This window comes from Amborella trichopoda, chromosome 13, assembly GCF_054954075.1.
Source record: "Amborella trichopoda isolate Santa Cruz 75 chromosome 13, AtrichopodaSantaCruz75HAP2 v2.0, whole genome shotgun sequence".
NCBI classification, from domain to species: domain Eukaryota; kingdom Viridiplantae; phylum Streptophyta; class Magnoliopsida; order Amborellales; family Amborellaceae; genus Amborella; species Amborella trichopoda.
The window spans coordinates 38962292-38975832 of NC_142348.1; the positions used below are offsets into that span (position 1 = coordinate 38962292).

Sequence of the window (13541 nt, forward strand, 5' to 3'; positions counted from 1 at the left end):
ATTCGCATATTTCATGTTGGATATCATACTGCTCAAGATGATCCAATTGTTCAACATCATATTTGGTTTGCAAGGTTGAGACAAAGAGGAGTTGAAGAGGCAAAGTGTGCGCTACTTTGGCTGTAGCTCATGGCCTAGTAACTCAGCCCTTTTGGTAATGTTGTATTGGATAACCTGATTGTATTCTTTAATTTTTATTATTTAATTTTAAAGATGTACTTTTTTGGGATCTTTAGGGTTTCCTAGGTATTCACTAGGATTTTAGGGATTAGAAAATTAGTTAGGTCAATAATTTCTTTTGGTCAAAGGTGCTATTCTTTTATTTGTAAAGGGTAATGATCATTTCCTCTTACATTTTTATTAAGATTCTAATATGATTTGAATTAGTTTAAAATTTGAAAAATATCTCCATACATCCTATTTTGGTGTACCATTTTCCTATAGATCCAGGGTTTTAAAAGTTCTTTAGCCATAGTGATTATCTAAAAAATGTATTTTCTAACCCCCTAAACCTCATTACCCCTTTTGACTGCTCTTGGTTGGCCCAAACAAAAACTAAAAAGGTATCTTTATATGTCTACTAAACCCCTCTCTTATATAATGTTTATCTCTCTCTCTCTACACTGCTAAGATCTTTCCTTTGTTATGAGAGATAACATTATAGACGGAGAAATAAAGACGTATAGAGATAGACAAGTTTAGTAGAAAAATAGAGTTGTCTTTTTAGTTTTTTTTAGGAATGAAACGAGCAATCAATAGGGATAAATTGGGCCTAAGGGTTTAGAAGATATGTTTTTAAGAAAATCTATACCACTAGAAAGTTCTTAAAACCTTGGGTTTATGGAGAAATAGTACATCAAAATAGGGTATACAGAGATATTTTCCCTTTAAAATTAGAGTTTTCTTGTAGTCGAAGTCGCATTTAATCTATAAAGAGGAGTTGGTACAAGGTGACTCGAAATTGAATATTATTTAGCTTGGCAGTTCTAGTTCAACCAGAGTAGTCCTTGAAGAGTGGCTTGTAAGGTTCCGCCATTTTTAACTAATTGTTTTTTTATTTGATTCTTTCTGTGAATTCCTTGCTACATTAGTTGGTAACTCATCAGGTTTGTTCCTTTTTTTTTCTGTTCTTTTGTTTTTAACAATGTTATGCTATTTTATTAATAAAAATGATTGGGAACCAGAAATTACACATGAATCAAAATATCGGAGACTAAAAGTGATTCAAGATTCGCAGTAAACTTGGCCCTTCTATCAGCTACGGAATTGCCCTCTCGATAGATATGTTAGAACGAGACCATCAAGTTCTCACAAATATCCATGACCTCCAACCACATCAACAAAATTCTCCATGGCGGTCTAGTGTGCTTGGTACATAAGTTGATCACATTCAATGAATCACCCTCCACACAACAACGTAGATTTGGGATTCTATCTCTCTGCAACCTCAAGCCATTCAGCAAAGAAAAGAATTCAGCGTAGTTTGTCGATGTTGATGGTTCTTAGAGGAGGCCAAGTTCGTGTTGGTGGTGTCAGTGTTAAAATGGGGAATTCAACGATCCAGGGAGATGAAATACAAAAGAGAAGCTTATAATTCGCTCGTTGGCTTCAACAAGTAGAAGCTTATTGACGCAAACACGATCACAACTAGACAAGATGAAATACAAAAGAGAAGTATAAGCTTATGGATGCAATTCGAACAATGAAACATAAAGTTATACATGTTTCTTGAAATCTCACTTCTTTTTTTTTATTCACAGAGATTTCAAAACCAATAGATTTGGGGGTTTAGATTCTAATTGTTTTTCACTTTAGGGGTTTAGAATACCTTCAATAGCATTTTAGTAAAAAGTTGTGGGTTAACAAGAACCCATAGTGTTCTTATGGGGCACTTTACTCTAAAAAGAGGGCCACTACCTATGGGCCCGCTCAGGACTGGGCATTGGTTTCCCACCTGGGCTGCCTGGCTGCGCCACATATTGGAGCCTAGGGAGGGCCACTTAGCTCTATGCATGCACGCTGAGGTATTCCAGGCACCTAGGCACCGGGTAGACTATTTTTTGAAACAATGAGAAACTTTATTCTCATCAAGTTTCTTTAAAAATCGGCGACTTACATATTAGAACTCGCCACCACTCTTAAGAAACATGAAACAATGGGACCTTTAAATATGGATAACAAGTCATCTGCCCCTTCATGGCTAAGTATGGAATTGTGAATGTTGCAACTGCCTACCCACCACTATCCCCTTAATGTGTATGCAATATTTTCACTTTCTTATCCTAGAAATTGTCAACTTTATATGGATTTTTATGTTCAGAAAAAATATATTGGAGGCAAAGATCAAAGGTTAGATGGTTGAAAGAGGGTGATTCGAATACCAAGTTTTTGCATGCCATTGCGAATGCTTGACGTTGTCAGAATGATGTGTCGAGTATTTGTTGTATTTATTTTGAAGGGATGGAGGATAATAAAAGTGATGAATAGGAGATAGAGTTTGTGAAGCATTTTCAAAAAGTCTTTGCAAAGAACTTACAGAGAGCCAAATTGTAATGGTTTAAGTTTTAAAATGCTACCAAGGTCAGTTGCTTTGTCTTTGGAAGGAATGACATCAGAAGAGGTAATTAAAAGGGTTGTTTGTCAGGGGATAAAGCCCTAGGTCCTAAGTGGTTTTCTTTAAAAAAATTTGGGATCTCACAAAGCTAGATTTAAAGTTTATGGTTAATGAGTTTCTTTCAAAAGAAGTAGTGAATAAAACCAAAAACTCAACTTATATTGCTCTGATCCCAAAGAAGTAGGCTATAACAGAAATGTTGGATATCAGACCTATCAGTGTTCTGACTTGTCTGCATAAAATTTTAGCAAAGTTATTGGTTGATAGACTTAAGGGAGTCCATAATTTGGACATTTCGAGAACACGATCGGCCTTCATTAAGAGAATTATCACAAATGGAGCCTTGATTGCACAAGAACGTGTTCATTCGAGAAAGTTGGAGAGGAATCCAAGAGTATCGCTTAAATTAGATATGGAAAAAGGCTTATGACTAGGTCAATTAAGATGTTTTGCTGGAAGCGTTAAGATATATGGGTTTTAGGAAAAAATGGAGAAGGTGGATAAAAGGTTGCTTTTCTTCGGTGCATTTTTCAATGACAGTTAATTGAAGCTCAAAAGGCACTTTTAAGGCCTCAAGGGGATTAAGGCAGGAAGACCCGCTTTCTTCGTTCTTTTTCACAATTGTTGCATTTTTAAGGCCTCAAGGTGATTGAGCCAGAGAGACTCGCTTTCTTCATTCCTTTTCATAATTATTGTTGAAGTTATGAGTTTGATGATAACAAATGTAGAAGGGTGGGGACAATGTTCAAAAAAACGGACCGCCCAGCGCCTAGGTGGTCCAGAACGTTTAGGCGCATCGCCTAGGCCTAATTGACCAAACTGGCAGTGGGCGCCGCCCAGAGCTTGCGCCTCGCCCTGAGGCAAAAATTTTTATTATTATTATTATTATTTTAAAAGATATAAAAGGTTAGAATGAGGGGTTTTGGGTTCATTTGAAACCTAAACCCACAAGAACCCCTTTTAGAGAGAAAGAAACCTTCAGAAAACTACATTTCACTGGATCGAAGTGTTTCTCAAAGTTTGGAGTTCGAGCAATCAAAGTAAGTGCAAACTTTATTTTTTAGATTGCTTGTTTTATTTTGAGATGTCTTCTTTAGAAATTAGTCAGAGTGGAGATCCGGGTTGAAAATATGGATACAACCCGAATCCAAATGACAAAAATTACGTTAGATGCAATTTTTGTGAAAAAGATACAAAATGAGGCATAAATCGGTTTAAAAAACATCTTGCTGGTATTAAAGGAGATGTTGCCCTTTGTAAAAATGTTCCTGAAGCTATCAGAGTTGAGATCAAGCAATATATAAGTTCTGTAAAACAAAAACAACAAAATCCTTGTCATAAATCTATTTTTGCTACATCTAGAAGAAGTGATTCGGGTTGGAAGTATGGGTACAACCTAAAACCAAATGATAAAAATTGTATAAGGTGTAATTTTTGTGAAAAAGATACCAATGGGGGTATTAGCCGATTCAAAAAACACCTTGTTAGTGTTAGCGGTAATGTTGTTTCTTGTACAAAGGTTCCTGAAACAATTCGGGATGAGATTAGACATCTTGTGAATTCAGAAGAACCATAAAAGGATGAAAATAAGCATTGTTCTATGGAAGTATCTTCTCCAGGTTCTAGTCGGAGTGGTGATCCGAGTTGAAAGTATGGTTATAACCCGAATCTAAATGATAGAAATTGTATTAAATGTAATTATTATGGAAAGGATACTAATGGGAGTATTTACCGATTTAAAAAACACTTTGCCGATATTAAGGGGGATATTTCCCTGTGTAAAAATATTCCTAATGCTACCAGGGAAGAAATTTTACAATATTTGCGTTCATAAAAGCTCAAAGAAAATGGTAGAGCAGCTAAGACTCCTAGAGTCTCATGTGCACAGACTGCACATACTAGTAAGAGGAAGGTAGAAGAAGAGGAGGAAGAGATAGATTAAAAAAAACAGAGGAGGACGAGCATTATATTGAAAAGGGAGATGACTTTGATGATGATGGCTTCGACTCTAATGCATATGATGAAGTTTGCCCTATTGATATTCCTTCTGATGATGAGGATGATGATGACGACGACGACTGAAGACTCTTGCTTCTTGGTGCTGAGTGATGAGTTTTGACTGTTGTGTTGAGTCATGAGTGTTGACTTTTGTTAGACTGTATATTTTTGTTGTGTTGGGTGTAGACTTTTATATCCTACACTTGTATGGTTTTACAGTTTACTGTTTTAACAATATGGATTATCAAAATTCTCTTCTCAACGTTTATCTTTCTTTTTTTTTCAACTTGGAATATGGTATATTGGTATGTTTTTTTCAACTGGGCAGCCGCCCAGGTTCTAAGCGCGCGCTTAAGCACTGGGCGACCTAAAACCCCCAGGCCGCCTAGACCCCCCAAGCTGCTTAAGACTCGCCTAGCGCTTTTTGATACACTGGGAGGGGAAGATTTTATGGATTTAAGGTATTTGAAACATCTTCTTTGACAATGACTCGTCTGCATATTGTGGATGATACTTTGATGTTTTGTGATGTAGAGGTGGATCAGATAATTAATATCATAAGGTTCTTGTGCTGTTGTGAAGTGGTGCTCCGCTTCAAAGTCAATTTTGAGAAAACATCTTTGGTGGGGGAGTGTTCGGATGAATGCTAAAGTGGTTGGCTTTTCATTTGAGATGTAAAATAGAGAAGTTTCCAATTAGTTATCTTAGCCTATTAATCTCGAATGGCAGAATGCCCAAGTCAATGTGCGATTTGGTTTTAAAAAGAGTAAACACAAAACTAGAGTTGTGGAAAGTTAAGTATTTATCCATTGTGGGGAGAGTTACTTTAATTCAGTCATCAATGGAGAATTTACCGATGTACCAAATGTCCTTTTTAGTAATGCCGACTTTAGTTTCCAAAAAGATTGAATAGATTATGCATAACTTTTTACGGGGTTAAGGAGATTTTAACAATAAATATCATTTGGTAAGTTGGGAGAGGATTCGCACACCAAAAAGAGAAGGTGGTTTGGGAATTAGAAAACTCAAATATGTAAATCAGGTTTTGGTTTCATACTAGTGGTGGAGATTAATGAGCCATGATGAGATTGTTTTGGAAAGATATATTAATAGCCAAGTATGGAGTGGACCAGCATAATCTTTGGATACGCAGCAGGGGAAGGGATGTTCTTAAATCACCGATATGGAAAGGAATTATTTAAAACAAGTTTTTTATGATTGGTGGTTGTAACTGGATTTTGGGTGATGGGGGAAAGATATCTTTTTGGCATAATAAGTGGGTGGGAAATTGTTGCTTGAGATCGGCATATCTGTTGGTTTGAGATGGCATATGTTTGATATCATAGCATCTCAAATCTTTGATTGAGATGCAAATGTTTGATCTTCTGCAGATACAACAAAGTTTTGGACTCAATAATTGATCAATATACTTCTTTGCTTGGGGATATTCATAAGTTTATACCACATAGAGAGAGGGAAGACGAGCTGGTTTGGGAGGCTGAGGACGGTATTTTCTCAGTTAAATCAGCGTACAGTCTGTTGTTTCATGATAGGATTTGGTAGAATAGGCCATTATTGAAGAGAATATGGTGTTAGAAGGTCCCTTTCAAAATTCAAATTTTCTTGTGAATTTTGTTTCAAGGAAAGTCGCTTATTGTGGATAAGATCATAAAAAGGGGCAAGATTATTACAAATGTTTGCATTCTTTGGAAGGAAAATGATGAGAATGGATATCATTTTTTCTTTCATTGTCCTTTCTCATCTCACATCTGGATATGGGTTTTTGAAAAAATTAGACATCTGCTGGTGGTACCGAGTAGTCTTATGAATATTTTGGGTAGCATGGAGTTGGATTCTTTACCAATGGTGGGCAAGATAATTTGGGAGATGGTAAGAGCTATTGTTCTTTGGGAGATCTGGATGGAGCGCAATAGGAGGTCCTTTGATAAGAAAGCTCTAGAGGTGGAATTGGTTAAAAAAAAGATTCGGCATTCGGTTTGGAGTTGGTTCTCCATGACAAAGGAAGGGTTTGGAGTGACCAAAGCAGATTTTGAGATTAATTTGCATAATTTGATGCTTCAAAAAGTAATAAAAGTAAGACCAAAAGGTACGTGGAGCGTAGGGAGTGTATCAAACTTAACTTCGATAGAAGCTCATTAAGAAACCCAGGCCTATATGGAGTTGGAGGAACTTTGCAAGATGCATTTAGAGAGGTGATCTTTTGATTTGCTAGCCCTTGTGGGCAGAGGTAACGGCTAATGAAGCGGAATTGGCTGCGTTAGAGTGTGGAGTTCAGATTGTGAGTCAGAAGATTATCAGAATGTCATGTATTGTTCAAAGGGACTCTTTGAATGTGATAGATTGGTGCAATAAGATATCCAAGTCACCAACTTGAGGTGGAAATGGCTAAATATTGTGGACATGGGTGAGGGTCTCCAAATCTCATTTTCACATGTGTATAGGGAGGCTAATGACATTGCTGATGGATTAGCAAAACGAGGGGTATCTATGCATAATTTGTTTATTTCGGATGTTTTCCCTTTCTGAATGGTTGTATCTATCCTTTGACAGCTTAATTAAGGTTTAGTAACATTGTAAAAAAAAAAAGATATTTATGCTATTTTGATATTTATGCAATTTTTTGAATGATTAAGTTTTAGACTAGTATCATAAAACAAAAACTAGTTGATACTCCCAAGGGACCAAATAGTACCCATGGTGCCTCCACCAAACCTCCAATTTCTGAATTGGGTGAAGCACCCAAAAAACGTCCAAAACTATTCTCCTCTTCAAAACCAATATCCATTCATAAGAAATAACGAAACATGTTTGGTGCTTTTGAAATACTTCATCCGCCATATCTGCATATATTTGAAAAGGATGCTTTTTATCTTCTCTTAAGCTTTTTCTCTTCCTTCTAAACTTCTCTAAGCTTTTGTTCTAACCTTCTCTAAGCACTTTCTCTACTTTCTAACCTTCTCTAAGCATTTTCTCTACTTTCTAACCTTCTCTAAGCTTTTTCTCTTCTTCAATGCTTGGTAGTCCTGAGGGACCAAATAGTACACATGGTCTGCCGTGGTGCCTCAACCAAACCTACAAGTTTTTTGGTTGGGTGAAGCACCCAAAACTTCCAAAATTATTCTCCTCTTCAAAACCAATATCCATTCGTAAGAAATAACGAAACTTACTTGGTGCTCTTACAATGCTTCGTCTCCAATATCTGCAGATATTTGAAAAGGATGCTTTTTACCTTCTCTTAGGCTTTTTCTCTTCTTTCTAACCTTCTCTAAGCTTTGTTTTCTAACCTTCTCGAACCTTTTATGTACTTTCTAACCTTCTCTAAGCTATTTCTCTTCTTTCTAACCTTCTCTAAGCTTTGTTTTCTAACCTTCTCGAACCTTTTATGTACTTTCTAACCTTCTCTAAGCTATTTCTCTGCTTCTCTTTCTATAACCTTTTTGACCTTTTCTCTTAGCATCCTTTCTCTTTTCAACCTCCTCTAGCTCCCTCGATTGCCTCCTTTTCTTTATCCCTTTCTTTCTCGACTCCTATTCGGGGTGGTCTGCAGTGACTGGATCTCCCTCTGCTTCCTTAACAGCATCTTTATTTGTTTCCACAATGGCACTTTCACCTGATTATCCCTCCCTTTACCCCTTTTCTCACCCACTTCTCCTTGCCCCATGTTTAAACCATGCTTTTGGTTGCGGGTTGCGGGTTGCGGGTTGAGCGTAGACTTGGTTGTGTCGCTTCCAGTGCACACTTGTGAGGTGTTTGCAGAATAGATGACTTTTATAGTAGTGTCTTTGTTAGCAGATTGGGTTGGGAAGAAGGGTCATTGTGGAGGACGTCTTTGGAAGTTGTCTTGTGTGGCTCAGTTGGGGTTTCGTGGCAGTTTGTGGTGTAGGATCCTTGAGGTTGGGGTTATGTTGTATCTGGAAGCCATGGCTGATTATCCCTGGAAGTAGCGAGTACATCTATTTCTCTATTACTTCCTCTTTTGTATTTTTGAAGTTAGCTCCAATAATTTTAATTACCATTTCGAAAAAAGAAGGATTCTTTTTTTGGAGCACCAAATTAACAACTTTGTAAAATAAAAAAAATTTGTTCATGAAGAATGATTTGGAAGAATCATAGCTTTTTTGAGTCCCTTCCCCAACCTAATTTCTCTAAAATTCACATTGAGCATTGAAATGGGAATAATATTCGGAAAAATACTCAGTGCATTGAGAGATGGAGAGGGAAGGAATTTTCTCCCAGAAGAACATAGTATTTTGCAAAAGGGTTTTGTAAAATAGAGAGGTAGAAGAACCAACATCTTGTCACAATTTGATGCGGCATTAAATGAATTGCGCAATAAATTTTGATATATCGAACTTTATTTCCAATAAATATTGATATACAAATCTTATAATTGGTAAAGTAGTTTAGATAAAATTTGTTGTTTCTGTTTTGGGATAATCAAATAAAAGGTTATCTTATAAATAAGTTTTTAGAGAGAGCGCATCCCGTGATAAAGACTATAAGGAACATTGAAATGCGTTATGCTTCTCCTTAAAAGGTTCTTTTTTGTTTCTGAAATGCTAACTTATATCTTTTCTATTAACTGTATCGAATTTAAAACTCTCCAACCTATGAACACAATCTAACAGCATTAATACTCTCGTTAAAATAATGCTCAAATTCATCAACTTTCAAAATTGGTTTGGAGACTCCATCTTTCCCCAATGCAGCTGCTTCCATGTTTGATTTTCTATTTACATTGACAGGTTGTGCCTCTCTATTCCTCAATGTATCTTCAATTTCATAAAACTCCTGATCTGAAACCCTTTTTTCTTACCAGAATACTTAATTTTATTAACTGAATAATCCCATTAAAAACATATAAAAAATTAAAACAGCAAAGGAGAGACCACTAAAGAATCTAAGATAATTATTGGCCAGATCTATCAATTATAGAATTTGTCTCTCTATATACATGATTGAGGCTAAGCGAAAATTCAGTCAAAAAGTCTATAACCTACAAGCAAATGTATCTGACGCGCCATAGAGGTCTCGAAGTCGTGTTACACTAATTAATAGTATTCAAGGAATCACCTTCGACAACCAATAAATTACCTAAATTCTTCTCCTTCCAAAATAGAGATCCCTTGACACAACACTAACATTTCAGCATGATTAGCAGCAACCACACTACAAGAAGCAGCATAGCAACGATCGGCATACGCCCTGCCTGGGCTCCCAAAAGATGATCTGTCAAAATTAAGCTTAAAGTACCCTCTAGTAGGCGGTATCTATATACATTTTGGTCTCACCTTTAGGCAATGAAGAAGCAGGTGACTGCCATTTTCTTCCAACATTTTTACAAAAAAGACAAACAGTGACCAAAATTTTGCCTCTCTTTCTTAAATCATCAACGGTTTCCTGATGTGAAACCCAAAGTGATATTTGCCCACCTTTGCCCCAATTTATAGTATTCAAGGAATTCCCTTTGATTTGCATCCTAAACTAATAAATTGGAAGCAATTTGAGAATTGAAAATCGTGGTTTAACCTCGCAACACTGGCTGAAAGGTACCAAGTGGCCCTAAGAATGTCAAGAGAAAGACTACATTGTGATCTTTACTAGTTCCTCCACCTCATGCAAGTCAGGCTTGCCTAATGAATGACCCATCAAAGTTCAATTTGAGTATACCTGTAGGTGATGGTGCCCATCTGCCTAGACCCATCAAAGTTCAATTTGAGTATACCTTTAGGTGATGGTACCCATCTGCCTAGACCCATCAAAGTTCAATTTGAGTATACCTTTAGGTGATGGTACCCATCCGCCTACTCTCTTGTCCATACCTTCATTTTTTATGACTTCCCAAAACTGTTAAGTATGTCATTTCTCAAGTTTCCTTGGCAACCCTTGATTACAAACCCACTCTGCTGTGATGCCCAAATCTTCTCTTTGACAGATTGGGTACTTTTCATCTCCCCATCAAAAGTTTTTTGGTTACTGTTCATTCTAAATGCTGTAGCATATATCTGCCAACAATAGGCACCACAGTGCATAGCTAGCTTTGCCAAAGGGGAAAATTAAGCCTCGTTCAAATAAGCGAATGATCGATTTAGGACGTTATGCTGAGGCTTTTGCCCCCTAACCATCGATACCCCAAACGCAACACCCTAAACTCTCACTCTTGGTAGGGTCCTATTTGTTATTAAATGCCATGTCTCTACCCAATTGTACAATTGTGGCGTAGTAATGTAGAGATACAATAGGGTAACAATGAATTGATCCTTCATTGAAAAACAACACTAAACAAAATTCAAAACAAAAAATAGAAGTAACAAAATCCACACCTTTGAGGTGTGGGAAAGGCAGTGTGAGTCTCAGCATCGACGTTGGCATGTAAGACTGGATTAAGGTCTTTGGTTATGTTCATGTTGAGTTCTAGGGTTATCCAAAGTATTAAATGCCCTCTGGGTTAAAGAATACTATGTCCCTTGCTCTCTCCTCTCCCAATTGAGGAGTCCCTTTTATTAGGTGCCTCACAAGGCAGTTATCAATTTTGGATCAGAAAAATCCATCCATTGCTCCAAAAAATACATGCAAATGAGCCTATACATGTATAGTTATGGTTGATATTAAAATGATTTTGAGACATGATGATTTCATATCAATATACTAGCTTGAAGGTGGATTATATTATAAGAAATATATTTTATAAAGCTCTTGCACATCAACATCATGGGAGAAGGAACCTTTGAATAACAACCATTATAACTAACAAGTTTCTTTAATGAAAGCAACTTCAATTCAAAAAGATGTCCTCCTTGAAAAGTAGGCTTTATGGATAGGGACAGGAGTAAGCAAATCCAAAGAGCTTTGAACTTCTTTGAATGGAATATGCCTTGACTGCCTTTCAATGGTATCTGTCTTGCCACCCCAATCAATCATTTTTCTCCACCATCTCTTATCTTCAATGCTTTTCTCATGCACCTCATTTCATTTGTGAAGTTAGACTCGTATTATACTTGCATATATGTATATATACTATTTTAATGTTGGGGATCAATGGAACTGTAAAATTCGATACTATTCAATGAAAGTGATCCATAAAATCTCACACACTTCATGTCATGTGTTAAAAATCTCCTCAACAAATAACTGAAGAGGGATGTTTTTCATCAGTAGAAAGGGTGACACCTTTGGTCTCAAGGTTCTCACTTCAAAATGCATCCCTCATTTTAGAGAGGGACCAAGTTAATCAATCACAACACACACACACAGGGATTAGAGGGTGGATAACTTAGGTTGGGTTCGTCTTTTGTACGTAAAGAGGGGTGGATAAGCCACAACTTTCCCATGCAACATATGCAGACCGTCTGCATGACCACGTTCACTGTGTTTCTCTCTATTTCTTTTGAAACAGAGAGAGAAAGAGAGAGAGAGAGGGGGGAGGGGAGACGGGGGAAGAAAAGTATATTCTGAGTATGAGTAGACGAACGGGGGGGGGGGGGGGGGGGGGGGTGAGGAAAGGGGGATGAGAGTATGTTCTTCTGTGTGTGTGTGTGTGAGAGAGAGAGAGAGAGAGAGAGAGGTTAGAGAGAGAAAGAGGGGGGATTAGAGAGATGGAGGGACTAGGGGGGAGTTAGAGAGAGAGATTTCTCCATTTGGCCCCCCACAATTAAAATCAAAGCTCAGCAGATGACAAAAACAGCCACTTAAAACGATAGCAGATCTATGATTTATACCGTCTAAGATGAGATTAACCTTTAATTAACCATAATCCTTGCAATAAACACCAAGTTATGAGACACAAATTCTCAGAATACAAAACAACAAACAACCACCCTAAACCCATGATTCAAAAGCACTCGAAACAAAAATTAGTCCAAATGAAACAACTAATAATCCAGACACATAGAGAGAGTTAGAGAGAGAAACTAAAAAATAAAGAAAAATATAAGCGATTAATTGTTGATATACGAACCTTGAGCTTGAAAATTCATAGAGCTTGCCTGTGCTTGAAAAGATCACGAGACCCACATCAGCATCACAAAGAATGGCGAGCTCTTTCGCCTTCTTCAACAATCCATTCCTCCTCTTCGAGAAAGTCACCTGCCTGCTCGTCGAATTATCGATCCTCCTTATCACGATCTTTCCCCTCCCCATTTCCCCAATGCACTCTCTTTCTCTCTCTAAAAACCAACAAGATCTCTACCCAAACTCCCCACCAAAATCACTCAGAAAAAATTTGCAGTTTTACTTTTATTTCTCAGAGCGGTAATGAACTGAGCGGGGGTTTTATAAGGTGAGTTTGGAGAAGGCGGTTTACCGCTACGAAACCGCTATTTTCTAGCCTGAAAACCGCTGAGTGGTTCTCATATAACGGGTCCGTTATAAAAGGTGTGGGTTTCTGTCCGTGTATAACGTGCCGCCGTCTGGCTTATAGATCGCTGACGCGTGTGGTATACAAATACAGTATTTGGCTAATATTTTTTTTTGGGTATTTCGTTTTATTGGGGAGACAAGAGGTGAAAGAAAGTAAGGAGAGAGAAAACTATAAGAGGTAGAAACGGGGGAAATAATGAAAGTTTTTGGAGACGAGAGAGAAGAGAGAAGAAGAAAAGAAGACAGATGAGAGGGAAACTAAACTCATCTTTACATAAGTAGAGAGATGGGAGGAGAGAGAAAGAGAGACTCAGAAGCGTAACGTTTTTATCCTCCTCATTATTATTCGAGTCTTATTTCAATTATTTAAGATGAATTAAATGTTATTGTGATGATTAGAGTGTGAAGATCCTACGAGCTTTTCTTTTCAAGTACTTTCAAAAAAAAAATAAGTTTTAAACTATTTTAAAAACAAGGCAGGGGTATATCTTTCCCATTAAATTATCCAAAACAAATGAGTCGTACTCACACTTAATATGAATATGTAACA

At 37.2% G+C, this 13541-nt stretch overlaps 1 protein-coding gene across 6 annotated transcripts in view; it reads right to left on the reverse strand.

Annotated features, from left to right (window-relative positions):
* Positions 1-13022, reverse strand: part of LOC18446412 (MADS-box transcription factor 23) — a 47979-nt gene extending 34957 nt beyond the window's left edge. For 3 of the 6 annotated variants that reach the window (XM_020674888.2, XM_011629574.3, XM_020674889.2), the window contains exon 1: positions 12591-13022. In XM_020674888.2, the coding sequence (XP_020530547.1) occupies positions 12591-12772 (182 nt within the window). In that variant the 5' untranslated portion in view covers positions 12773-13022. The remainder of the gene's footprint in view (positions 1-12590) is intronic. The other 3 variants (XM_020674890.2, XM_088854678.1, XM_088854677.1) reach the window with 1 other exon arrangement.
* Positions 13023-13541: the final 519 nt, after the last annotated feature.